We start from the raw sequence: 27,907 nt of genomic DNA on the forward strand, positions 1-27,907 counted from the left end.
CCGCTATTGGGGGGGCGGGTGGGGAGAGGTGGGGAAGAGAGGGGGAGGGAGGAGAGGAGGAAGAGCGCCGCAGCCTCGGCAGCTGGAGTCGGAGCAGGGGGGGGGACGGTTTCAAAAAATAATTAAAAATCGAGGAAATATCCTAGAAAAGCCCTTTTGGCGTGAAAACCCCAAAGAGGAGCCAGGCTTCCCGAAAGGGAGGTTTCGGGTGCCAGAAAGGTCTGTATTCCGACTCCTGGGGCTTTGGATCCCGGGAGGAAACTTGAAGGGGTGAGCGCCGCGGCGGGAGTGTCCGGCTGCGGCCCACAAGGACAGAAACTAGGGAACGTGGTGACGAGCTAGGGGAAAGACGGGAGCAGGGAGCCCTGGAAAGAGGCACGGGGGGCTCCAACCTCTCTTTTAGGGGTGACCCGATATCCCCCCTACACACACCCCCTCCCCCCCCTTCCTACCCCACCCAAATCTCCGCACCGAGGAAGCTGGAAAACCAAACTGTAAGTAACCTTCGCGAGGTGGGGGGTGGGGGAGAGGGCACGATTAAAAGTGGGGTGGCCGGGATAATGGGGTGCGAGGGTAAGCGGGCGACGTTTCCCAGCCTTTCCAAGGGGAGTTTGCAAAGCAACATGGCGAAACCACGGCAGGTCCAGAGCTGTGCATACGTGGGCACACGGCTCACTGGGCAAAGACTTGGAGTGAGGGGCAAGAAGTGGTTCTTTTGGGTTCCCCCGAAACACACGTTTCTTCAATGGGACTTCCGGGGCTCCTGAATTCCCCGTTTCTCTCCTTCTCCCTCCTCCCTCCACCTCCCCCCTGAAGTGCCAGCGCGGAGTCGCGACCACATGCGGGGACCTGAGGCCAAGACGAATTTGCTCGGGCCTTTTGGGGGGCTGCCTTTCTACTTGGGGTCCCGATTTCAGGCCCCGACTCCCTTCCTGACCGCAGCGCCAGCAGCCGCGGCGGCTTCGCAAAAGACAGGTCTCGAGGGGGGTGGGAAGAAGAGGCAGCCACATGCAGGCACACGCGCGCGGGATGCTCCCCCACCCCCGCCCAGGGCAGCCTCGCTTCTCCCAGATTTTCCTCCCTCCTCTCCCTCCCCAGTTTATCTGGAGAGGAACAGTAAAGAAGCCACGCGTCTCGCCAAAAGGCGCGCGGTGACCTCCCGCACAGGAGCCGAGAGGTCGGCGCGGGGATTGCCCTCTCCCAGGTTTAGGGCTCCGGCCGGGGACCCGAGAATCCGGGAGGGGTCCTGGCTCCTAGCGAGCGCCGCCCGCCGACGTACCTCCAGCATCCAGGTGGCCACCATCCTGCGCATGTAGGGTTGGATGTCCTTCTGCACGCACTTGAAGTAGGAGCACTGCGGAAGGTAGCGCTCCTCGATGGTGAGCAGGTTCTGCAGGACGCGGTCGTCTTGGAGCAGGTTGCGGTCACGCACGGCCCTGCGGACCGGGTCCACCTCGCAGCACAGCAGCTCCATGGCCAGCCCGGCGACCCCTCTCTCCCCTGCTTTCTCCGGTCTGGAAAAGTGTTTTTCTCTTTTTGTTTTTTGGAAGGGGAGGGGAAAGGGTTCCCCTTACCTCCTTCCTTTGGCTAAATAGGGGGTTTTCGGGGGAGAGGTGAGGGCAGAGAGAGAAGGTGGAGCGGAAGAGAGGCGAGGATTGGGTGGTGGGCGAGCAGAGCCTCCGGGCTGCCCCACTCGCACCGGTCCTCCCCTTCAAACTGGTCTCGCTCTCCCCAGCTCGCTCTTCTCCGCTCTGAGGCGGTGACGCAAGCTGGCTGGGCAGTTAGCTCTCCTCCCTCTCCCCGCGCTCCCCGCTCTGGTTCCTCCTCCCCTTCCCTCCCCTCCGGGTCCTCCCCTCCTCCTTTCAATCTCTCCCTCCCTCCCTCCTTTTCCCCTCTCGTTATTAAGGAGAACAGCAGCTGGCCCGACCTAACTTCAAACGCAGTCCCCCGCCCCCCCACCCCTCTCCCTCCATCCAGCCCTGCATGCCAGGGGCCCCGGACAGGGCAACCCACAAAAAACTACCGATTCCTATTTCTGCCCTCTAATTTCACTCATTCTGTAGGTGTAGCACGCCAAAATACGACCCTCCAACTTTGGCTTCTTCAAAACGGATCCTAATACTTCTGCCCTTGGATTTAAGATCCAGGAACGTAGGGTAGATTGTTTGAAGATGGGGTGACCTCAGACAATTTGGAAATAGTTCCCTTAAGTGAAAAATAAGGGAGGAGGTGATTTTAGAAAATAGCAACCTCGCATACCCAGAGATAAAGGTCATGTCCCTGAAGTTTGTGTTCCTGATAACTTCGAAGCTGTTCCAAAAGCCCCGATTAAAGGGACCAGAACAACGTCCCTTCTGCCCCCCTGCAGACTGTGTGCAGAGGAAAAAGAAGAAGGAGGGGTGCGTGTGAGGAAGGAAGGCGGATGCTTCTCTGGAGGGATAGAATGTGATCCTCGAGCAGAAACCATAGTGTTTCTGGGGGCCCGTGGGGCGACGCGGTGCAGCGCCTAGGGCCGCCGCAGGCCGGGGGCAGGGCTCCCAGCGGTTTCTCCGCGGCCAGCGGCCACGCAGGAAAAACCCGCTTCCTCGCCCCTGCATCTGCTGACAAGCCGCCCGAGGTGTCTGCGCTGAGCGTGGCCACACCGATACAGCTTTCTAGGAAATGGCCCGGGAGGGGGAGGGGGCGAGTGAGGGATTAGGTCTGGCTCCCCCTCGCTCCCCCTGCGCAAACACCACCACCCCTTCCTTTCCCCGGAGGCATGAGGCCTCCACCCTCGGTCCTTCGTCCGCATCTTCGCCGACCCCTCCGGTTGCGCGCCTCACTCGCCAGGCTTTTTCCCTGGGAGCCAACTGCGGTGAAGTCGCCGCCAGCACGGTCGGCCCTGACACGTGCTCTAACGCATCCTTCAGTCAAGGCTGTCTTTACGGGAGATAGGATCTGGTGGCGTTTCCTCACCTCCTTCCTCCTGTCACCCCCCACCCCCACCCTGCCCTTCGGTGTATGTCAAGGAGGAAGGGGACAGACCAGCGCCCTGGTGTGCTGGCCGAGCTGGCACGTGCAGCGGGCATGGCGTGGCTTGAGCTCTCTGGGCACACCGAGGCCGACCGAGTACCTCCCTCACCGAGAGAGGGGGCCCCGGCAGGGGCGCGGAGAGCCAGCAAGGCAGGGTGGGGCGCGGGCAGGGTGAGCCGTACACTAGGTTCTCTGCAAGGCGGAGGAGGGGAGCAAAGAAACCAGAGGTGCAAGCGATTAACTCAGGCCCCGGAGCCAGCCTCCTTAAACGAGGGTGGGGCGGAAGGGGTTGTGGGGGGGAAAGGAGGGGATATCGCTTTAAAAGGGTGAGTAAGAGTTTGGGGCGCCGTCTCCCCTCCCTCTATTTGCATAGCCAATAGCTCTGGGGCTCCTGCTACTGCGCGCTGATTGTTACCGGGCAGATTACTTTTTTTTTTTTTTTTTTTTTTTTTTTTTTTTTAGTAGGACGCGTTCCCCACTACATCAAAAGGAAGCCAAGGGAGGGCGGAGGGAGAGCGGGCGCTGGGGCGGGCGAAAGCTGGGGAGAGGCCCGGCCGCCTCCGACCTTATCAATAGCAGCGGGAATGAGTATGCCATCTCCTATATGTAAAGAAAGGGGAGGGAAGGGGCGGGCGAGGAAAATGTCTAATTGCTGTGGAAGCCATTAGCTTTCAGGAAGAAAAAAAGCTCGCTGAAAAACCCAAGTTGCAAACTCAAAATGAAACAGTCCAGCGCCGCGGATGACACCCGGGCCGAACACCGTGTTCACCCGCACACAGTCGGTCCCGAACAATCCCCTATTGATTTTAGTCACGTTGGACTTCCGGACTGAAGCTTTTGAGTCACCCCGGATAAATACATTCACTTACATTTTAAGACCCCCCATAAGGGAATTACTCCAATTTCACCTAAGCCACCTTTAAGCGGATCAAAGAAAGTTGCAACGGGGAGAGGGGAGAAAAGGAGGGAGCGCGGGAGGTATTTTTAAAGTATAAATCTAACCCGACAGGCAAGGACAGAGGCCACCGGGGCTCCCAGCCTCTGGACATCACTTGATAGCTCTGCGAGCAAGGTCTCTTCCACCCCCACCTCCCCGCACACTCCCCCCCACCCGGGGAAAGGCATCTCGAGCTCTGGGTCTCCCGAAGTGGGGGCAGGGGGGGGCGAGGAAGAAGCGGGTGGTCGTCCCGGGGCCTTGCCCACCCCGAGGAGAATGCCTGGGTGGCGAGTCCTCACGTCTCGGGAGTGAGCCGAGGGCCCTCTCGCCCCTTCCCTCTCCCCCTCCCCCCACTCCGTCCTGCTTTACAGAGAAATTCCAGCGGGGAGGGGGCAGCGAATGGGAGGGGCAGAGAGGGTCGCGGCCGGATGCCCCCCCCTTCCCGGCGCCCTCTGCATTCATGGAGACCCGCAAGTTCGGGCGCTTCCCGCGTGGCAGGCTGGCCTCTTGAAGTTCCCCTGTCCACTTCCCCTTCCGATTACCGACTGTTCCCGAGCGTGAAGCTCGCCATCGAATCCAATCCCCGGTGGTTTTGCAGACTCTCACACGTGGGGTGGGGCGTGAGAGGGTGCGGAGGTTGGCAGGAATGTCTCTAGGAGGCTTGGACTGGAAACTGAGTTTTCCCTTTTGGTTGCCACTCCGGCCATGTGTTAAAACTCTAATTTCTTGTTAAAATGCACTCCACCTAGCACGCGGGAAAAGGCATGATGCCTTCTAGGCAAAAGTGCACATTTTCTTTCAGTGTAGACTTAGGTTTAGAGAAAAAGCGCAAGAGCCTGTGCTCTGGCTTTTAAGTCCAAACTGATCACTTTGGCGAGGGGGTGGGGGGCGGCGAGGGGCGGTAGAAGGTTGGTTTTTCCTTACCTCCTTTTCACCCTTCACAGAAAAAAAAAAATATATATATATATATATATATGTGTGTGTGTGTGTATATATATATATATATATATCCTGTGTAGCGCTGGTGATAAACTTCAGCGAACGCCAGTTTTATTGAACTTTTATTCCTTTTCCGGCCGGCTCCCCACCCTCTACTCTAGCGTTTTGGAGTTTCGGTTGGAAAGTGTACAAAGCCTGGAGGTGGAGGGTGCAGCAGGGTGTTGGGCGTTTATAGGCACATTTCTGCAGGAGCCTGCAGCACTAAGCACACAGACTCCCAAGCTCACCTGGCGGATGCCTGCCAGCCAGGTGATTCCGAGGTCGGCTCAAGGCCCGGGGGCAGCGCGAGTTCGAGTCCCGCCTTGTCCGCCCAGGGGCGCTTTGGCCGGGTGGGGTGCGAGGAGCGACTGAGTTCAGGCTCAGAAATGGGAGCCACTGCCTTCCCCTCGGCTCCCCCAAAGAGGGGAGCTGTGTTTGTGTTTCTCCGTGGAGGGATGGATGGTCAATCAAAACCGAACACCCGACTGGCAAACGCGAGGGGACACAGAAATCCGAGGGGACACATAGCAGGCACATCAAGAGGAAGGAGGGACAGGCAAAGTAGAAAAATGCGGACAAGGAGAAGAGGGAAACGTCGGGAAGCGGAGAGCGCGGGGGAGGAGGGTGGGTGGTGACGGGCAGTGCGATTGCAGGTGTGAACTCGCTTCCGGGACCCTCTGGTCGCAGCCGCGCCCGCCGGGGCGCTGGGGCGCTGCGCGCTAGAGGGGGGCAGAGTCCGTCCGGCCTGTGCATCCGCCCTCCTTTCGGCGAATTTCGCCTTGGACGGGGCTGGATTCCTGAGCCGGCAGATGCGACAGGCGTGAGTTAAGAAGGCGAGCGCCTGCCGTCTGTCACCCACCTAGCATCTCACTCCCCTCCCTTAGGAGAAAAAAAATTAAAAGACCCGAACTTCCCCCTCTTCCTGTCTGATTCAGCTTAGGACACGCCTCACGCGGCCGAAAATAGCTCTGGAAATACAGTTGCTTTACAAAAGTGAATTTTCCAATCCGCTTTGGGGCGGAGGGCGTCCGGCGGTCGGCGTCGGGGGGCCCTGCCTCCCGGGAGGAGAAGGAACCGGCCGCCTCTGCGCTTCTCCCCCTCCGGGCGCCCCCGGCAGGGGGCCGCTGGGCGGCGGAATCGCGCCTCCGCTCGGGGAGCCACCACGCGGCTTTTTCGCGGAATTTTGACGTCATCCACACGTGGGGGAAGGGGCTGGGAGAGCGAGAGGAAGCGGCGGGGGAGGGGGCCGCGGCGGGGAGAGCGCGGCGGCGGCGCGGCGGGTCTGGCACCCTCGGGGTGGGCGCAGCGCCGGGCAGGGTCCGGGCCCCGGGCAGCGCCGCGGAGGAGGCCGTGCCGCGGCCCCGGGAGCCAGCGCCGCGACCCGCCTCCCTCCCCGCCCCCCGCCATCTTCCACCCCCAAGCAGTTTTATTTTTTCTACTTTGAAATCGGGGCCGCTCTTTGCTCCGGAAAAAGCGCGTTTCTTTGGGTTGTGGTCCTGTTCCGCTGGGGACTGAGATCAGACTGAAGTCGCGATCACTGGGGGCGACCCCCGCCACTTGACTTTCCATGCTCGCTCCACTGAGGGAGTCGTGAATGTCTTTTTCGGTTCCTCGGGGAGTGAGTTCTGCGTTGCCTTTTACACCCGGAGTTTTTCACGCGCGACATACTCCTCCCTGCTCCCCCGCCCCATTCACCATCTCAGTATCCGCTGGGTTGGTTAATGCGATGGCTATTACGTGTAAGATACCCCGTGCATGCATTGTGAGCGCCATCGGATGAATTTGGCTGCATTTGGAACACATGGATCTAGAAATACCCTTTTCAAAACAGTTCTACAAATCGATGTGAAAACGTGTAGAGCGACTCCCTTCCCACTCGCTGGATACCCCGGTGGCATCCGTACTCATGGAGAATCTTCTAAACTGCAAGGGCTGAAAACTGCAGCTGCAGAGTGAGCCCACGCACCTTCATTTCCCCTGAATTTGGGCAAAGTCCTTTTAATCTTTCAATCTGGGCAGTTATAGCTGAAATGTGTCATGATTTTCTAAACCCACGGTGACAGTTCTGAGTTTATGCTGAAATTTACAAGGAGCTTCAGTGGGGATGTTTGGAAGAGAAATACTGTGAACTGACTTTTACCTCCTTGAGGTAGAGAGGCTGCTGTAGGAATCAGATGCAGAAAGCTAGGGGCTTCTCTGAAAATGTGGATTTGAAGTGGAACTATTTGTTTCAAAAGTAGGAGAGAAGCTTTCTGTCTGAATCAGATATTAAGTGTGGAAATGTTTCTTTTTTAAGGTGACACAGTTTGGTTATGAACAGTACTTTTTCCTTCTTTTTAACACATTCCCTCTATTTTTAACTTATTATTTATTTCTTTTTCGTTTTATGATTGCTGCTCTGACCCAAGAGACTTGGTTTTGTTTCTTCTGGGGGAAAAAATGAGCTACAATTAATAAAAATGTCAGTAATTACTGTCATGCTTAGCCCGAGTGAACTGTATTTAAGAGTGCTTGCTTTTTGGTCCCTGATTTGATGGACACTTGGTTTGTCTGCATAAAGGTAGAAAAAACAGAATAAATTATTAAAAGAAAAGGAAGGAGCCAAAGGAAGTGTTTAAAAAACTAAAAAGGCAAAATGTCCTTTAAATTTTGCTTCAGCTTCATTTCAGACAGTTAAGTAGTGGAGGTTAAGCACTTTAGAGATGTAAATTCTGTGTAAAATGTCAAGACTATCCCCACCAGAATTTTTTTTTGAATACTCAATTTTATTTGTTTTCTAAACACTTTAATTTTGTCCAAATTCAAACATTCATTCCCCTTAAAAATGTCCACTTTCCCAATGTGATTAAATATTCTTTCGATTTCATGGTTTTATTCAGCTGTGTATCAGTTACAGCCAATTGAAGCAATATAAAGTGTTTCTAATAAATATTTCATATTTTAATTTTCAATCTTTAAACTTAAGAATTACTAGCATCTATTAGTACAGTTTATAACATAATTCCATAACATGCTAAATTCATATTCTGCAAACTGTAAAAAACAAATTAATTTTTAAAATGGAGAAATAGTTCTCTTCTTGAGGCTTTTTTTGGTTTGTTTTCCTTGTGGCAACTTTCAGGAGGCAGATTTAAAATTTTTCTAAAATCATTTTCTTATTGTTCTTTTGTTGGCATTAAAAGGAATGAGTTTTGAAATGTGAAACAGGTTGATTTTAAAGTTTTGTAATCTTCAAAATGTATACCTCTGGAGAGAAATGTTGTATTTTAGAATTGACCTGAAAATAGGTGGTTCGTATAAGGGGACTAGACAATCCAAGCCAGTTGGATGTAGATGCCTGTGAGGAATGCATTTCCTCTTTGCTCAGCCTTAAATCAGGGCATCTGCTCTTACAAGAACTTGAAACAAAGTCTACACCCATGCATGATGCCAACAACTCAAAAAGCACAAATCCAGAGCAAAGGGGATTTATGTGGAAAGTGAAATTAGAGCAAGAAAATCCAAATTTATTTCTGCTCTTAGCTATCTCAAATCATACTTTCGTTGTGGTCTCATCAGTTATAAACCAAATAATTATTTCTTTGTGATGCATAGAGGTGAGTTCCTTCAAGCTTCATTGGTAATAATAGTAATTATGATGATGATAATAACAAAAATTATCTTCCTTATTCTTTCGATGAGTGTGGGGGGGATGTTCACTTTATTTCTTTAAACATTGTCATCAAATTGTAAAAAAAATATGGATGCCAAAGTTAGGTTGTTGTTCTGAGAAATAACATGAAAAACATTTAATTTTGTGCTTTTGAAAATAAAAAGTCACCAAAATTTAGTATACTTATTGCCTAGGGGTAGCAAAAAAAAAGACACAGGATTAAAAAGGAACAAGAAAATTCCTTTGTGTAATTTCCAAAGCCTTTCCTTCGTCGTGCCCACATATGTTTCCGTTTTTGAGAACAGCCAGTTGGTCCATCAGGCAAATGCAAACCCAGGACCCAAACTCTTTCCTGGTGTCAAGGAAGATATTCTGAAGCAAATGGTTTGGGTTAGTTTACATAAGGTTTCAGATGAAATGTCTCACATCTGGCATCCCATGGCCACCAATTATTTCAGGATCATGAACCATTATTTTAAAAAAATATCTTGAGAGAGGGGAGCCTAGATCATGGATTAGGGCTGTGCAGGCCATTTTGTGTGGGGGTCTCCCCGAAATTATTTAAACTCAGGAAATTTAGTTGTATCAAGTAGCAGCACATGATCCCCATTGTGTAGTTCCAGTAAACTAGTGACATGCAACCTTTTCTACCCCCTACTTTCTTTTGAATATATATTCTCCTAATATTTCTCTTTTTAAATAAAATGGCACATTTAATTTAAAATTTCCCTAACAAAATATTGAATAAGACTCAAATTTACTTGCTGTTGTACAAGAAAAGTTCATATAATTACTCTTTGTAGTGTAATTACCAGCAATTTTATGTCATCTAGCAAATGATTTAAGTAAGTCGGTAATGGAACGCCAGTGAAATTTGCTACACTTGGGATGAAAACCATACTTACCTCAAGAAATCAAAGTCTGACCTTCCATTTAGACACTTAAGACTTTACTTAGGCAGACTGTAGGTTTCGTTTAGCGGAAATCTTTCCCATTCAGGAAAGCATCGTTCTCAACCATAGATTAGATGCAGTCTTGCTTGGAGCCAGGGGAATGGACCGCAGGACTTCATGCTATTTTGGCCAGTTATAGAATATGCCTTCTGTGTCTGCAAGTTTGCGACGAAACTATATATTGTATTCATTAAGGTTCTTCATGCTGAGAGATCACATATGTGTTAAATGGATAACATCACAGGTCTGTGCACAGATACATCAGAACATGTCAGGGATATGATTCCAATCTGTAAGGTAGAATTGAAGTGGTTTTAATGGAAGAGTTAAATACGCTGAGATTGTTGTGCTTTGGAGAATGCCTTTGGGTTTTGCGATTTATCCATTCATTTATTTGGTTAAAATTGAGTCCTTACCACGTACCAAACCCTGTGCTAGGCATCGGGGATATTGTGGACATACACAATGTTTTGGAAGGTAGACAGGAAGGAGAGTTGAATCATACAGTCCCTGTCCCTGGGAAGCACATTGTCTAGTGATTTAGCATGGGAAACAATATCCCGGATAAGTACATGTTCTTAAAAAAATAATAAAATCATAGAACAAAAGGCATAAAATGATATGCTCTTTTATCCACCTTATACAACACACCTTACACCAGGGAGGTGGAAATTTATCTTCTCTTTAAAACTCAGTCTAGTCAAGCAACGATTACTTGGATTGCATAGTGATTTTAAGAATTATGTTCTTAAATTATGTTCTTAATTTGTTTATAATCTATGGGAACAAGTTGGTTGGATGTCTGATTCACATGTCACATATTTGGGACTCAGTCCCTTTAAAGTAGCCAAAGATAGAGCCGTTTCCTTGGTCCATCATTCTGAGAGCATTCCTTTCTTTGAGTAGCTGTATTTCCCACAGCATCTGTTTCTCGTCTGAACGAACCCTCCCTGTATCTGGCAGGGCATTGATTAGTGTTTCACTCCTTTGGCTAGGGAATTTGAGGTCACAATAGCTCATTTTCTTGTCGTGGGACACCCAGGCATTGAGAGGAGAATATAGACCTCCGATTATTAGCTTGACTGTCTCCTAGAATTGATGCAGAAAATACTGTCCTTTTCATTAGCATCATGTTGGTGAAACAGCTCTAGCCTAGGAGTCAGCATACAGCCATCCCTCAGTGTCCGTGGGGATATTGGTTCAAAGACTCCCGCCCCACCACCAAAATCCAGGATGTAAAAATCCCCAATATAAAATGGTGTAATATTTGCAACTAGCCTACATACTCCTCCCATACACTTTAAATTATCTCTAGATTACTTAGAGTACCTAATATAATGCAAATGCTTTGGAAGCGGTTATGCTGCGTTTTTATTTGTATTGCTTCTCGTTGTATTTGTTATTTTTTACTGTGTGTTTTTCTCTGAATATTTTTGATCCGTGGCTGGGTGTATCTGTGGATACGGAACCCGTGGATAGAGAGGGCCGACTGTACTCTCTTTCTTGCTCCTACTCTGCCACTAACCAGCACTGTGACCTTGGGGATAGATTATGTGTTTCCAAGATTGAGTTTCTTCAGCTACAAAATTAACTGGCTGTAGTAAATGATCGTTAAGTTCCCCTTCAGCTCAAAATCTCTAAAATTCCAGTGACTTTATTATCATCATCAAAATAGGAATCAATTTATTTTATATTTTATGTTTTAAACAAGGATTCTTAAATTGTGGGTTTAGGTATGTTCTCACTTCCTAGGTATCTGGGAGAATTAATCTATCAAGAGTTGGAACTTTTAACATTTAGTTCCTCGTATAGATGGGCGCTTGGTACATGTTGTCCGCTGAGGAAAAATGCCGTTTTCCTTGTCCTAAGTTAAGGCAGTCTTCAAAAATATATAGAACATAGGAATATATGGAATATAACACTGTTCCAGGGTGCTTAAGGAAATCCTAGCAGGTTAGTTTAACCTAAAGCTTCAACTAACCTAAAGCTTATTCCTACAACTCAAACAAAGCCCCCATCAGAGCACATATAGACATGGTTTGGAATGTCTATATTCCCCAGCTTGCAGATCCTTCTTTAGGTGACAGTCCATGGCCCTGGTGAGCTTCTTTAAACAAAGCTCGTTCTGAGCTCCCCAGAACTCACGGAGCGTCAGGTTGCTCCTTTAGTGAAAAGGGAATTAAGCAAATTTTGCGGAGTTGCAGTCTTTGGACAAGACATCCCTTTTTGTTTCCTGGCAAGTCTTGATAACCAGAAACAAGCAAGGAAAGATTTCTGCTGTATCCCACTTTTCTCCCTCGTTTTTCACTGCATTGAACATGGGAGAAACATCATTCGCTGAGGTTACATGCACTCCAGTGAAGTCCACTTAGATGCAAATTATTTGCTTTACAAAATGATATGTTTGTAGACACGTGTTTCCTTTTTAAGGTGTGGCTACTACAAAAGAGAAACTAATAGTAATTGACAAATAATTATATCTGGGATAGTTTTTAAACAATGTTCTATATAATTTTTAAAATGTATGGTATATGGCATGGAGAGAGTGCTGGATTTGGGGTTAGGAGAGGTGTGTTCTAGTCCCCATTCTGCCACAAGCTGTGTAACTTGGGGCAAGACTTGAACAAGATCACAGCAACTTAGGATTGTAAGGAAAATTCATGGGTCTCTGAGGTCATACTCCCATCTATCGTGGCAGTACCTATTCAGTTAAATGATTTACTAAAGGTCACACAGGGAGTTGGGGGCCCAAACTTCCTACCTCCTGGCAATTTTTACCCGTAAGTGCTGTCTCCAGCCACTGAAACTAGGCAGAACAAGCCATCTCCCTCATTTATACTGACAGCTGCTCAGATATTTGAAAGCACCATCTCGTCATCTTCTGTCCCTTAGACTGAATTACCCTTTCTCTTCAGCTGTTCAGCTGGACATTAGACCACCAGCAGGCTGCCCTCCTCTCCATCCTGACTAGTTCACTGATATCAATCTTAAAGTGTTGTATCCTTCTTAATGTGTGGCTTATGAGAAAGAAAACAATTTGAAGCAGCTTCAGAAACCTGCGGACCCTCAAGGCAGTTACAGAAGAATACAATAGGGCATGACTGCCATCCTTGCATTCTCCACCCCAGGCTCCTGGAGCAAGGCACAGTACCACTGGGGATACTGGTCTAGAGAGGAAAGATAAAACAGTTATCTCTTCCTCTGGAAGCTGATTTCATTAATGAAACCCCAAGTTGCACTCCATTTTCTCATCTGTAAATTGGGTGAACTAAATGAGGGATCATTTTATCTCATCTGTGTTCGGTGGCCCCAAAGAATAAAACTAGTGTCACTGATTAAACATTTGAAGACAGATTTCTGGGCCCAGCGTGGTGGCTCACACCTGCAATACCAGCACTTTGGGAGGCCGAGGTGAACAAATCACTTGGAGTCAGGAGTTCAACACTAGCCTGGCCAACATGGTGAAACTCTATCTCTACTAAAAATACAAAAATTAGCTGGGTGTGGTGGCGCATGCCTGTAGTTCCAGCTGCTTGGGAGGCTGAGGCAGGATAATCACTTGAACTGGGAGGCAAAGGTTGCAGTGAGCTGAGAACACGCCACTGCACTCCAGCCTGGGCAACAGAGCAAGGCTCTGTCTCAAAAAGGAAGACAGATTTCTGTTTGTAAAATGAGCTTCCTCTGCAAGCCATCCCTACACAGTGGGCTTGACTTCAGGAATCAGGTAAAGTGCCTATGGCAACTCATTAGGATGTTATGAGGGGACTGAATAGTCATTTATTTGCTCTGAGCCTTGGTTTCCTCGTCTGTAAAATGCAAATAATAATACCTACCAAGCACAGTGATTATGAGGAGTAAATGTTTATAGTATGTTTAATACAGTGCCCTGGCATAGTAAGCACTGAAACAAAGCTAAGTGGATTTTTTAAACTTTAACAGTAATTAAAGTCTATTGTGTTGCATTCTTTCAGGACCAATTTACCTCTAGGAGTCTGTGGAATTATTAATGTATGTCATATACTGTGTGAAGGTATGAGAATTTCTGTACCAGATCTCAGCTCTGGGGGATTTTTCCTTTTTCACTTCACCATGGATCAGTCACTCAATGACTGTGGCCAACATGCTGTAATCTCAAACCAGTCTATTCTGAACTCCAGATTACCTCATCCTCACTGACAGGTGCTAAGAGGTAACCTTCCAACTTGAGTAGAAGGCACGGGGAAAACTCATCCACCGAATCCCAGAAGTGCAAAGAACCTTAGGCATCCAATCCAATGTTTCCCAAAGTGAGGAAGGATATATTAGTTCATTTTTGCACTGCTATAAAGACATATCCGAGAGGAGGTAATTTATAAAGAAAAGAGGTTTAATTGACTCACAGTTCCATATGGCTGAGGAGACCTCAGGAAACTTACAATCATGGTGGAAGGCAAAAGGGAATCAAGGATCTTCTTCGCATGGGAGCAGGAGAGAGAAGTGCAAGCAAGGGAAATGTCAGACACTGATAAAACCATCAGGTCTCATGAGAACTCACTATCAGAACAGCATTGAGTAAACCGCCTCCTTGAGCCAGTCACCTCCCACTGAGTCCCTCCCTTGACATGTAGGGATTATGGGCATTAGAATTCAAGATAAGATTTGGGTGGAGACACAGCCAAACCGTATCAGAGGAGGTATGTGGAGGAGCATGCGTTTTGTATTTTAGTAATTGGAGGTTTATTCTAATGAGTATTAGGAAAAAAGTAACATTTAAACTCATAATTTCACAGATATTACAATGGTACTTAAGTTTATAAAGGGAACTGATTTTTTAAAAATTAAGTTGAATAAGTGATACTTAGATACACTTTTTTTTTAAATCAGGAAGGTTGTATGCAAATAAGTAAGATTTAGGAAACATTGCTTCCTTAAAAAACTCTGGATCAGAGAGGGACAGCGCTCACACTGACCCAGGATCATATAGCCTGTTAGTGACAGAGCTGGGACTAAATTAGCGTGTCTCACTACTAAAACTACGGAAGTTAAGACTTTGCATGGATTCTTCTCATTTAAACAGTATCGTTACAATTTTCTCATTCTTTTTGTTTTTTTTCTGACAATATTTCATTCATGTATTGTTTCACAAATGAATTCTGCCCTATGAATGACATTAGATACTTCTTATTGCTTACTCTTGTTTTAGTGATGCTCCCTACTTTGGGTTTTTGGATCAGTTACCTTGCTTTTCACCAGACCTGTAAGTTGCGTCCCTAGGTGGGTTTGCATCTGTTTTCTCACCTTCTCAAATTTCTCTGCCTTTCAAAGTCACTTTTGAGCTTACCTTTCAACTGCCTGAGGTGGTGATACCAGTTGGTGCTACCAAGAGGCTGACTAGAAAAAGGAAAAAGAAGAACAGGTGAATGTCCTGTCCTTAAGGGACTTTGAAAAGCTTTAACGTATTCTTGAGAATCTAGAAGACCACATGTGTATCTATGGCTCTGTGCATGCCCAAGAAAGACCTGAGAAGGTGCTACTCTTTCACCAAACCAGCTGACCTGGAGACTCTGTGCAGGTAGAAAGTGACAGTGAAGACAGAACTTTAAGCTTCCCACCAGATTGTTGAAGGCATGCTCCAACAGATACAGAGTCCCCCAGCAAAGTCTGGGAAATGTATTGGTTTAAAGCATTTAAGGAAATCTCTGTCTAATCATTAGCTGATCATGAAGCAAATCAAAGAGAGAATTTAGTGGTTGCACACGACCAAAAATACAGACTTTATAGAATTAGTCAAGGAAAATCACTAAGTAAACAACAAAAGCAATAAATTCAGCAGGATGTTGGGGGGTTCTGATTTCCAGAGTTGCTACCTTGTATTATTTTAAATGTTCAGTTTTCAATAAAAAATTATGAGGCACACAAAGAAACAGGAAAGTATGGCCTATGCATAGGGGAAAAAAGCAATTAATTGAAACTGTACCTGAGGCAGCCCAAATGTTACACTTACTAGACAAAGACTTTAAATTAGCTATTATAGGTATAAATATGCTCAAAGCACTCAATGAAACCATCTCTAAAGAATTGAAGTATAAGAAATAGAGAATGTTAGTAAAGAGGAAGAAATTCTTTTAAAAGAACCAAATGGAAATTCTGAAATCAAATAGTAAAATAACTAAAATAAAAAATTCACGACTGGGCACGGTGGCTCACACCTGTAATCCCAGCACTTTGGGAGGTGGGCGGATCACAAGGTCGGGAGATCGAGACCATCCTGGCTAACACAGTGAAATCCCATCTTTACTAAAAATACAAAAAATTAGCCAGGCATGGCAGTGTGCACCTGTAGCCCTGGCTACTCAGGAGGCTGAGGCAGGAGAATGGTGTGAACCCGGGAGGTGGAAGTTGCAGTGAGCCGAGATTGTGCCACTGCACTCCAGCCTGGGCAACAGAGCGAGACTCTATCTCAAAAAAATAAAAAATAAAAAAATAATCACTAGGCAGGGGCTCAATAGCAGATTTGAAGTAGCAGAAGACTCACCTAACTTGAAGCTGTGTTAACTGAGATCATCCAGTCTGAGAAACAGAGAGAAAAAAATAATGAAGAAAAATGAACAGAGTCTTAGAGACCTGTGGGGCACCATCAAGCCTACCAACATACACATAATTGGAGTGTCAGAAGAAGGAGAGGGAAAAAAAGTACAGAAAGAATATTTAAAGAAATGATGGCTGAAAAATCCCAAATTTATTTAAAACATTACACATGCAAGAAGCTCATCAAACTCTAGATTAAACTCAAAGAGAGTCACACCTACACACATCACAGTCAAACTTTCAAAAGAAAGAGAAAAACTTGAAAACAGCAAGACAAAAAGCAACTCATCACATACAAGGAATCTTCAATAAGTTAAACACTTGACTTCTCATGAGAAACCATGGAAGCCAGAAGGCAGTGGGCTATCACGTTCAAAGCATTGAAAGAAAAACATAGTCAACCAAGAATTCTATATCTGCAAAATTATTTTTCAAAAATGAAGGCACAATTAAGACATTTCCAGATTTTTTTTTGAAACAACAGAGGTTTCATTGCTAGTAGACCCTTCCTACAAGAAATACTAAAGGGTGTTCTTATGGCTTAAATAAAAGGATGCTAGACAGTAACTCACATCCATATACATACGTAAAAAGCACTGGTAAATGCAACAACACAGGTAAATATATAAGACAATATAGATGTAAGTTTTCTTTTTCTGTAATTGTTTATCTGATTAAAAGACAACTAACTGCATAAAGCAATAATTTTAAAAGTGTTGATGGACTTACATAAAGGTATAATTTTTATGACAATAATAACACAGGAGACGGGAGGGAGCTAAGCTGTCTTGGAGTCAAGTTTTTTTTTTTTTTTTTTGAGACGGAGTCTCGCTGTACTCCCAGGCTGGAGTGCAGGGGCGCGATCTCGGCTCACTGCAAGCTCCGCCTCCCGGGTTCTTGCCATTCTCCCGCCTCAGCCTCCGAGTAGCTGGGACTACAGGCGCCAGCCACCACGCCCGGCTAGTTTTTTGTATTTTTAGTAGAGACGGGGTTTCACCGTGTCAGCCAGGATGGTCTCGATCTCCTGACCTCGTGATCCACCCGCCTCGGCCTCCCAAAGTGCTGGGATTACAGGCTTGAGCCACCGCGCCCGGCCGGAGTCAAGTTTTTATATAGTGCTGAAATTAAGTTGGCATTAATCCGAACCAGATTGTTTAAAATTTAAGTGTTCATTGTAATCCCCAGAGCACCCACTAAGAAAATAGTTTTGAAAATACAGGAAATGAAACAAAAGAATCTACATGTCACTAGATAATAGACATTTAACACAAAAGAAAACAGTAACGGAGGAATAGAACAACAAAAAAGACATATTTCATATAGAAAACATAGCAGAATGGCAAACATAAATTCTACCTGATAGATACTCACATTAAATGTAAATGGACTAAACACTCTAATCAAAAGGGAGATAATAGATAAAGAAAATATGATCCACCTATATGTTGTCTGTAAGAGAAACACTTTAAATTAAAAAGCAAATAAGTGTAAAGATAGAAAAAAGACATACTATGAAAATAATAACCAAAAGAGAGCTGGAGTTGCCATGCAAATACCAGACAAAATAGACTTTAAGACACAAATTGTTACTAGAGACAAAAAGAATGTTTTATAATGATAAAAGGTCAGTCCATCTGAACACCTAACAATTATGAACATATATGCACCTAATAGCAGAGTTCCAAAATACATGGAAAAAAATCTGTTTTGTATTGAACAGAAACTTACCTCTGTGTTGCTTTTACTCCTGGATCTTATTTCTGTTGTCTGGAGCCTCACACAACATATATCTAACACATATATGACTAGAAGGTTTTTCAGATATTTGCAGCCAACTCTCATGCCTTTTCTTACTTTCAATTTTTTATGTGACCTTGCCCCTATACATTTTTTTTCCTAGAATGTATTTACATCTTTTATAAAGAAGGCTACTGAAATGTTAAGAGAGGAACCTACTTTCACAGAATTTCAGAGTTGGAAGGAAACAGAGATGATCTTATTCAAATCTCTACCGTTACAGATGAGTAAACTGGGGCCTGAGCTGGTTAAGTCATTGAGCCAGTTAATGGCAGACCAAGATTGGTTTCCAAACTACTTGTTCAATGCTTATTCCAACATTTTCCGTCTTTGATAGTTTTTCCTACTTTAGGTTGCTATTTCTTCTCCCTTCTTACAGTGGTATCTGGCATCCTTCATCAGAGAAAAAAGCTCAGAGTGATGAAGAAACTGCACTAGACATTAAAATACATGGATTCTTATATTTTTTGGTCGTGAATCAACTTCTGAGGTCTTGGATAAGTCACTTATGAAAATAGTAACTATTATTATTCACCAATAATATTTTACACTGTCTATTGAGTACCTGCTGTTTATGAGGCACTGTGCCCGGCACTTTACCTATATGCCTCTTCATGTAAGTGTTCAAAATGTGTCTCCTTTCTTATCTGTGCAATAAGCAGGTTGTCTGTTTTCCTATCCAGCTCCGGAACTGGGTGATTGTAAAGTATAGTCTTACAACGCCTGAGGCTTCATCTTTGTCTTCCTCTTCCTTGTTTCCTGGGCTGGCAGGAAATGGTAAGGAAGATTAGAATAATTTCTCTAGATTTGTCACTGTAGCGAATCCTTTGTATTTGTACCCTTCCAAGGGACTTTCCATTTTCCCATAGGACTTGGCTTGACTTTTACGGGTCCTGTTCGGGGTTTCCAGGATCATATTCTCAGCCCACTTCTCACTTTAGATTTTCCCACGGGCCTTTGATTCACTCTCATGGCTTCTTATTTCACCTGTGAGCTCAGAGAAGTGAATAATTTGACAAAGTTCACTCAGCTATTAGCAGCAAACTTGACCGTCAGTCTGATCCCACTGTGTTTGTTATTTCTGCTACATGATTCCCATCTCTGAAGGTTCACTTGATCTTACTTTCCCACCCTTGCTTAAGACCTAGCTCAAGCCCTAACCTGTCATCATCACACCAGGCCAAGTGCTCCTCCCTCCCAATTTACCCAGAGAGTGATGTTTGCACAGCACATCAGGCATCACCTTGGAACTTCTCCCTTGGCAGACTTTGTGGTCTAGTGGTTATGAATGTGGGGTCTGGAGACAGAGGGCCAAAGTATGAATCCTGGCTCTACCACTTATTGGCTGTGCGACCACAGAAAAGTTACTTAACCTCTCTGGGCCTCAGTTTTTTCAACTATAATCTGGAACTGCTAGTAGCACTTACTTCACAGGGTTGTTACGAGGATAAATGTGATAATCCATGTAAAGGCAAGTAGCACAGTGCCTGACACATGAAAGAAGCACACATTAAATTGACTCCTTCACCAGATCTTGGGGTAATCCCTGATTGGCCCAAGATGATCAACATAATCCCATCTTGCAGAATGACTGAGTCAGAGTTGGGTACATGAACTTGACTAGTTTAGAGTGGCTTGCAGAATGCAGAGGATGTGGTCTCAGGTATGAGGCTTGGAATTGGAATTGCTAGAGTTTTTTTGCTTGTTTGTTTGTTTTTGTTTTTGTTTTAACTAGAGAGAAGTCAGCTTGAGGACAAAGCTGGCACACGTAGTAAGAAAGAACTGAGAAAAGCAAAGGAACTAGAACCAGAGGCTTGATCAGATATCTCCTGAAGTCCCATTGACCTTTGGAATTCTCGTTGCTTGAGCCAATTAAAAATTTGGGGAGCCAAGCACGGTGGTGCATGCCTGTGGTTGCCTGTGGTCCCAGCTACTCAAGAGGCTGAGGTGGGAGGATCACTTGAGCTCAGGAGTTTGAGTCCAGCCTGGGCAACATAGTGAGACCTTGTCTCTAAAAAAATAAATAGAAATGCATACTTTTAAATCAGGTGCAGTGGTGCACACCTGTAGTCCCAGCTACTCAGGAGGTTGAGGCAGGAGGATTGCTTAAGGCCAGGAGTTTGAAGGTATATAGTGCACTATGATTATGTTAACTCCAGCCTAGGCAACATACAAAACCCTGTTTCAAAAATTAAATTGGTATTTAAGCTAATTTGTTAGTTTTTAAAATCATCTGTAACTGAAAATGTCCTTGATATCCTCATTGATGCTGTATATTATTATTATTATCTTCCCATGTATATCAAACCTTCGTCATTAGATCGTAATGTCCTTTGGAACAAAAATGAACTAAGATGAACTTACTGAGCAGTATATGCTGCCATCCACCCAGTACAGATCTGGCACATAGCAGGTTCTCGTCCATTCACACTTCATGTTGGGTACTAATTTCCCACTGGTATCTATGGATTTTGACCTTTTTTTTTTTTTTTTTTTTTTTTTGAGACGGATTCTCGCTCTGTTGCCCAGTCTGGATTGCAATGGTGCAGTCTTGGCTCACTGCAACCTCCACCTCCCGGGTTCAAGCCATTCTCCTGCCTCAGCCTCCCAAGTACCTGGGACTACAGGCATGCACCAGCACGCCAGCTAATTTTTGTATGTTTAGTAGAGACTGGGATTTCACCATGTTGGCCAGGCTGGTCTCAAAGTTCTCACCTCAGGTGATCTGCCCACCTCGGCCTCCCAAAGTGCTGGGATTACAGCCGTGAGCCACTGTGCCCGGCCGACTTTGAGCATCTTTAAGGCAGAAAGAGGAAGTGGCCAGAGTCCCAGACAGGGTGATGGCCCACTGCTGCTTTGTCTTCTTACTCCCCTATAATGAGAGGAAAGTAAAATACTTAATAGATTAGCTCACCCTTATTGAGCACCAGGCATTGTACACACCGGATCATCCTTTTTCCTATCAGTTACCTGTGGGTATATTATTAGTGCCCTGTGTTGCAGATTAGAAATTTATGCTCAACAATGCTATGTAACTTATGTAGATCACACAGCCTCTACATAGCGTAATTTAGGATCTGCGCTCACATTACCGTATCCGTAACTTCTTCTCATCCCACTTTAAAGAAAATGAAATTAGAAGTCTTAGGCAATGCCTTCTGAGTATGGCTTACACAAGTAAAACGGCGCACAGCTCTAATCAACAGACCCAGACTGGAAAAGCTTTGGACTGCTATCAAGAGATTGGTAAATCAATGTATGTTAACTTTAAATAAAATGTGTATGGTAGGTATGATTCATTTTTGATGATTTCTTACTTTCCCGACGTTTTCAGATAACTCACCATTTTCCCAGTCACATCTGAGAGATCCTTGTGGTTTTCTTTTTGGAACATAACAGTTTAAAAACCTAAATAGGATCATGCCAGACATATTGTTCTGTGACTTGATTTTTTTCAGTTAATAATAATCTCTTGGAGTCTTTCCATGCCAGTACATATAGATCTACTTCATTCATTGTAAGTGCAGAATGCTTTTCTTTTTCTTTCTTTTTTTTTTTGTTTTTTTGTTTTTTTGTTTTTTGAGACAGAGTCTGGCTGTGTCGCCCAGGCTGGAGTACAGTGGCACGATCTTGGCTTGCTGCAAACTCCGCCTCCCAGGTTCACGCCATTTTCCAGCCTCAGCCTCCTGAGTAGCTGGGACTACAGGCGCCCGCCACCACGCCTGGCTAATTTTTTGTATATTTAGTAGAGACGGGGTTTCACCGTGTTAGCCAGGATGGTGTCAATCTCCTGACCTTGTGATCTGCCCTCCTTGACCTCCCAAAGTGCTGCGATTACAGGCATGAGCCACCGCGCCTGACCTATCTTTTATTTTATTATTATTATTATTATTTTTGAGACGGAGTCTCGCTCTGTCACCCAGGCTGGAGTGCAGTGGTGCGATCTCAGCTCACTGCAACCTCCACCTCCAGGGTTCACGCCTTTCTCCTGCCTCAGCCCCCCGAGCAGCTGGGACTACAGGCGCCCGCCACCAAGCCTGGCTAATTTTTTGTATTTTCAGTAGAGACAGGGTTTCACCATGTTAGCCAGGATGGCCTCGATCTCCTGACCTCGTGATCTGCCTTCCTTGACCTCCCAAAGTGCTGGGATTACAGGCGTGAGCCATTGTGTCTGGCCTATTTTTTATCTTCTCTTTCTCCTTCCCCTTCTTCTCCTTCTCCTCCTCCTCCTCCTCCTCCTCCTCCTCTTCCTCCTTCTTCTTCTTCTTCTTCATTTGAGACGGAGTCTTGCTCTGTCGCCTAGGCTGGAGTGCAGTGGCGCAATCTCGGCTCACTGCAACCTCCGCCTCCCAGGTTCACACCATTCTCCTGCCTCAGCCTCCCAAGCAGCTGGGACTACAGGCGCCCGCCACTATGCCTGGCTAATTTTTTTTGTTTGTATTTTTGGTGGACACAGGGTTTCACCTTGTTAGTCAGGATGGTCTCGATCTCCTGACCTCGTGATCCGCCCGCCTCGGCCTCCCAAAGTGCTGGGATTGCAGGCATGAGCCTGCGCCTGGCCAGAACGCTTTTCAATAGCAAGAATATGCCAGAATTGTACGACTTCCCACAGTTAATGGGCATTTGGGGGCCCTCCTTCCCCAGTTGTTTGCTTTCATACGTCATGTGCCATGAGCATTGTCGCACTTGCTTCTTTATGCATTCAAGTGCCAGTGGAAGGAGAAAGATCTCAAAGTCCTGATTCTATGAATTAAGTGGTCCAAGAACGAGAATGAGCATCTTGAGGTCTCCGTCTTCAACAGCCTTACAGTGTGGAGGGGAGCAGACACACACATAGCTTTCACTTAGGGAGACGAGGGTCAACTAAAAGTTAAGGGAGTGCAGGAGGAGGGAGACTGAGGGGTTCAGTCGAGGGGATGGCTGAGAAGGCTGCCTGGAGGAGGTGTGCTTGAGTCCTGGGTTCAAGGGTCAAAAGGCTCTGATGCTTGGTCTGCTAATCTTTCTTATCGTATCGTTGCCTGGCAGTATGCCTGTTATTTGAGTGGACTCCTCTTGGACCATTTGCTTGGATGAACAGTGGGCAGAAGTGGAAAGGAAGGGTGCTCTGGACAAAGGTGACAACGCCGGGGAACAAAAGTTGGAAGGTGCACAGTGTGCCCAGAGGGCCAGGAATTGGGTGGAGTGACCGGCTCCTTGGTCACTTGCAAGTAGCATGAGAATGGAGAGGGCTGGGAGCATGCATTAAAAAGCACCCAGGACGAATTTAGGTTTGCACAGAAAAGGATGTTTCTTCAGGGTTTGTGAGGTGAGTTGGGTAGAGAATGTAGGAATGGAGCAGACGACTCTGGTTGGGCTGATGAGAGCGGAGAGACAGATCCATGTTCTTTCCAGGTGCCCCGGCAGCTCCAGGTCTCACCGAACCTGTTACGATGGCAGCCTCTATGCTTCACTGCTGGGGATTGCTTCTGCTTTGAAATAGCCACATGGAAGAAAAACTGCAAAGTTTTGAGGGGAAAAAAACCCACCTAACGTTAGCTGCCGACGTGTCTTCATCTGTAAAAATCGTCTTCGTGTCTCATGGATTTCAACATGCGGTTTCTCTTGGGTTTGTTCCATAAAACATCAGATGCAACTTTAATGGCCTGACCCCAAGAAAGATAACTTCACAGCCATCAAACAGTCAGCAGCGCTCCACATACCCTCTTGCTGGAGCCAGCCTTCTACGGGGCCGTGTGGATGTCAGGCACACACAATGTGAGTCACGCTGACATAGCTGGGATGCCTGGATTGCGCTGGAATCTGGGGGGTACCAATCACAGGCCAGAGAGAAGCCATTGGCTGGAAGGAACAATGCCAGAATGTTCACCGTCTCTGCAGAAGGAGGGGGTGTTGACGGTGAAGGGAATGACAGTGGCAGCCAGAGGAGGAAAATGACCCCGAAGCAGGGTGGGCACGTCTCAGTGATGCTGGGCAGAAGCATTCCAGGGGCTCAGGTCATGACCACACCCCTCTTCTCCTGCCCCACCACCAGAAAAATTAAGAAGGTACAAGATTTTCCCTACAACTGAATGTACGGAATGCCCTGCTGTCTTCAAGTTTTTGGGAAACCCAGAGTTGACACCAACAGCCCAAATGGATGAAGCACTTACCTCTACCAGACACTGTCTGTATCTTACAAATAATTCATTTAATTCTCACAGCTCCTTCATGAGGTAAGTTTTGCAATTTTCCATTTTACGACAAGGGAAACTGAGGCTTAAAAAGATTAAGAAACTTGCCCAAATCCTGCAGCCAGAAATGAGCAGAATTGAGACTTGAACCATAATCTCTCCAAAGCCAAAGCTGGGCACTCACGACTACCCTCAACAGCCCAGTGGCTGCGTCATGCCATTGGTGCCACCCCCACACAGCCACCTCTTGGATGGTGGAACCCTGTGTGTTGAATAAGTCGAGAAAAATTCTAAAAGGATTCTTTTTCCTCCGCTGTTTTCCTGGGGGCTGAGTAGATATGTTTGAACACGCTGTTCATCTGACGCTTGTTTACTTCAGTGGTTGTGATGTACGAGACCCAGACCAGGAACAGTAAGAGGACACGAGGACAACCCAGCATGGACACCGCTCTGGAGGAGGTTGCAGACTGGAGGAGCTGTTGTAGCTGCATTTTGGTTGCATGTCTTAGATCTCTAATGAGTCTGGTCATTATTTTTTCAGGGGGTTTTCTTACTGCCTCCCTCTCTTCCTTCTTTCCTTCCTTCCTTCTTTCCTTCCTTCCTTCTTTCCTTCCTTCCTTCTTTCCTTCCTTCCTTCCTCCCTCTCTTCCTTCTTTCCTTCCTTCCTTCCTCCTCCTTCCTTCCTTCTTTCCTTCCTTCCTTCTTCCTTTCTTCCATTCTATCTTTTATTTTCTCTCTTTCTCTGTCTCTCTCTCTCTCTTTCTTTCTTTCTCTCTTTCTTCCTCCCTCCCTCCCTTTCTCTCCTTCTTTCTTTCTCCCTCCCTCCTCTCCTCTCTCTCTTGGTCTCTCTCTTCCTCCCTTCCTTCCTTTATTCTTTCAAGATTCTTTCTTTCTTTCTTTCTTTCTTTCTTTCTTTCTTTCTTTCTTTCTTTCTTTCTTTCTTTCTCTTTCTTTCTTTCTTTTTCTTTCTTTTTTCTTTATTTTCTTTCTTTTTTTCTTTTCTTTCTTCTTTCTTTCTTTCTTTCTTTCTTTCTTTCTTTCTTTCTTTCTTTTGTTTGTTCGTTCGTTCAAGGTGTGAGCCTTTTTCTGGTTTACTACATGCCAAGGACTGTGCTAAATCATTCACATAAAACCACTAGCATGCATCACCTCATTTGGTCCTCCCACAGTCTAATGGGTAGGTACTGTCATTATCTTCATTTTAAGAAAATGAAGAAACTGAAGCTCAGAGAGGTTCATTGATGTCTCCACCGTCTGCCTAATTCAGTACCCTGCACCCGTAACCACTGTAAAAGAACAACATGCCAATAGTTCCCTAATGTTGTAAAAGGCACTGTTTTAAATGCATCTGTTATATCAACTCACTCACTCCCTCCTCCAAACAAGCACGATAGAGATTACTATTATCCTTGTTTAATAGATTGGGAAACTGAAGCACAGAAAGGTCATGTAATGTTCCCCAGGTCACCCAGCTAGTAAGTGAGCTGGACAGGGCATCTGTTTTACCGAGGAAGACATTCCTCAGTTTTTGTTTTGTTTTGTTTTTCACTTGAAATCCCCTGCGATGGCCCAGAGCGGAATGCCAGCGTCCCGAGAATAAAGCCTCTGAGCTGACCTGGGAAGGGGTGCCAGTGGCGGCTGTGTCCCCTACAGCTCTGGAAGGTGGAGGCGGTGGAGAGAGTGACTACTCAGCAGCCACAAGCCTGGGTCCCTGCCAGGGGAGACCTCAAAGTCCTCTCGAGGGTTGGCTTCCCTGTGCTGGGCCGTGCACAAAGGCGAGTGGTGGCTTCCAGGAGAGCAGCAGGACGTGGTCCTCGGGAGAGGAGAAAGCCCCGGGGAAGGGCTGATGGGACCTCAGCCCGCAGCTCTGAGAAGGGCTGCTCTGTAGGAGGGGGGATGCAGGTAACAGCTGCCCCAAGAGCCAGGCAAGCAAAAGTAGGTTTCTGTTTGAGCAGCAGCTGGGGAATTTCAGGGAGAGAGAGGAATCCACTCCCGACAGTGCGTCATGTTCAACCCTGGAAGAGGTGACCATGAAGGGGGCCTCTAGAGAGGAGACGGGCTGCGCTTAGGCCGGCCTCTTTATTGTCTCTGCCTCTAACCTTTGGGAATCCTGTCCATCTTTGAGCCCCTGGCGCCAGTGACTCCACTCTGCGAATCCCTCCCTGACCAGCCATCCCCCACACCCATAAGACTCCAAGTTCTGTTTGGGGGACAGAAAGCCCAAGTGCCCTGAGGTCCAGGCTGGTCCACATTCATCCCTGGGTGGGCTGTGGCTCAGACCAGTCATTTGGGTGATGAAAGTCTCAGACGCTCTGGAAGCTAGCCCAGTTGGTCCTGGTGCCCCCAGTAACACACCCTATTCTCCTGCAGCAAATCTACCCTCTTGGGTAGTAGGTATCACGTGACCTCGCTGGTATGGCATCTCCTGGTGTTAGCGGCTTCTTGCACGAGTACGTTTCTCAGATGATCAGACAACATTTATTGAACATTTAGCATGTGCCACCCACCATTGTAACTGCTTTGTGGGGTTATCGCATTTAATTCTCCCAAGAACCACATGAGTTGGTGTTATTTTTATCACCATATTACAGAGACAGAAACAGGGGCCTAAGCACTCAGTGGCTACGGGATGAGCTGGTAATCAAACACAATATTGGAACCCCGGCCATCAAAATCTGATTTGTCACTGTTTTGTCTCTCAACAAAAAGAAGTCAGAGTCTTTCTTACTCCCTTCTATCTCCCGTAGCTCCCGGTGAGTGTCTGTAGACAGTAGTTGTTCAAAAAATGTGGGCTTTCACTGACTGTTCAAAGACATTTCTAGGTTGGTTGTTTTAATGATCAGCGAGACAGGGTGCTCTTAACAGGACAAAATAGTGTTGAATCCTTGGTAGACAAAATCAGGTGCTTTTTAGAAGAAATGAGAGAGAGATTTGTAGGCCATATATTAGAAAATTTTGTTCCAAGTCTTTTTTTTTTTTTTTTTTTTTTTTGAGACAGAGTCTCGCTCTGTTGCCCAGGCTGGAGTGCAGTGGCCGGATCTCAGCTCACTATAACCTCCGCCTCCGGGGTTCAAGCAGTTCTCCTGCCTCAGCCTCCTGAGTAGCTGGGATTACAGGCATGCACCACCACGCCTGGCTAATTTTTGTATTTTTTAGAGATGGGGTTTCACCATGTTGGCCAGGCTGGTCTGGAACTCCTGACCTCAAGTGATCTGCCCGCCTCGGCCTCCCAAAGTACTGGGATTACAGGTGTGATCCACCATGCCCGGCCATGTTCCAAGTCCTTAAGGTAACAAGGAGACATGTGAGAAGCCCATTTGGGATTGAAGGATGGAAGAAAGCCCTGTAATTGAGGCAGCCAATCAGAAGCTTTTATTAATGGGCCCTCTTTCTTTTGTTCCCCACTTCCAGAGAATCTTCCATAAAAGTGGCAGACTCCTCCTGATCTCCACCCGTGCCGTCTGCCTCTCTAGTTCTGGACACAGAGCTGGTGCCCTGCGGCCACCTCAAGCAGGAACCCTGCAAGGTCACCCAGAAGACTGCGTGCCTCGCTCTAGCCTCTTCCTAAGGGAAAGCAGACTCCTGTTTTTGAGAGAAATTACCTGATTTCGAGAGAAACATAAAGGACTTTTTTTTCCCCTTAAGGTAACATTCCACTTGTAAAAATGAAGTTTGGAAGAATTTCTGCAAACTCAGTGTTTTGGTCAGTTGATCTTTTACTGTACCAGGCGAATCTGAAGCCACAAATACACTGGGGAGGAAGGTATGCCCTTCACAAAGGATTTGCACTTAGCCAGACACTCTGTTGCTGTGCTTCTTTAAATAAAGAACATTTCTGGTA

The 27,907-nt window shown here is 46.4% G+C and overlaps 1 protein-coding gene and 1 long non-coding RNA gene across 2 annotated transcripts in view; one reads left to right on the forward strand and one right to left on the reverse strand.

Annotated features, from left to right (window-relative positions):
* The window catches only part of CCND2 (cyclin D2), a 32,199-nt gene extending 30,420 nt beyond the window's left edge, over positions 1-1,779 (reverse strand). Inside the window, exon 1 of the mRNA XM_025401576.1 lies at positions 1,280-1,779. Coding sequence (XP_025257361.1) covers positions 1,280-1,474 — 195 coding nt within the window. The 5' untranslated portion in view covers positions 1,475-1,779. The remainder of the gene's footprint in view (positions 1-1,279) is intronic.
* On the forward strand, positions 36-27,907 carry LOC112634322. The gene is made up of 4 exons (XR_003121757.1): positions 36-219; positions 23,288-24,108; positions 25,139-25,243; positions 27,478-27,907. It is a non-coding gene; the product is annotated as an uncharacterized LOC112634322 (long non-coding RNA).

The sequence above is a fragment of the Theropithecus gelada genome, chromosome 11, assembly GCF_003255815.1.
Source record: "Theropithecus gelada isolate Dixy chromosome 11, Tgel_1.0, whole genome shotgun sequence".
Taxonomy (NCBI): domain Eukaryota; kingdom Metazoa; phylum Chordata; class Mammalia; order Primates; family Cercopithecidae; genus Theropithecus; species Theropithecus gelada.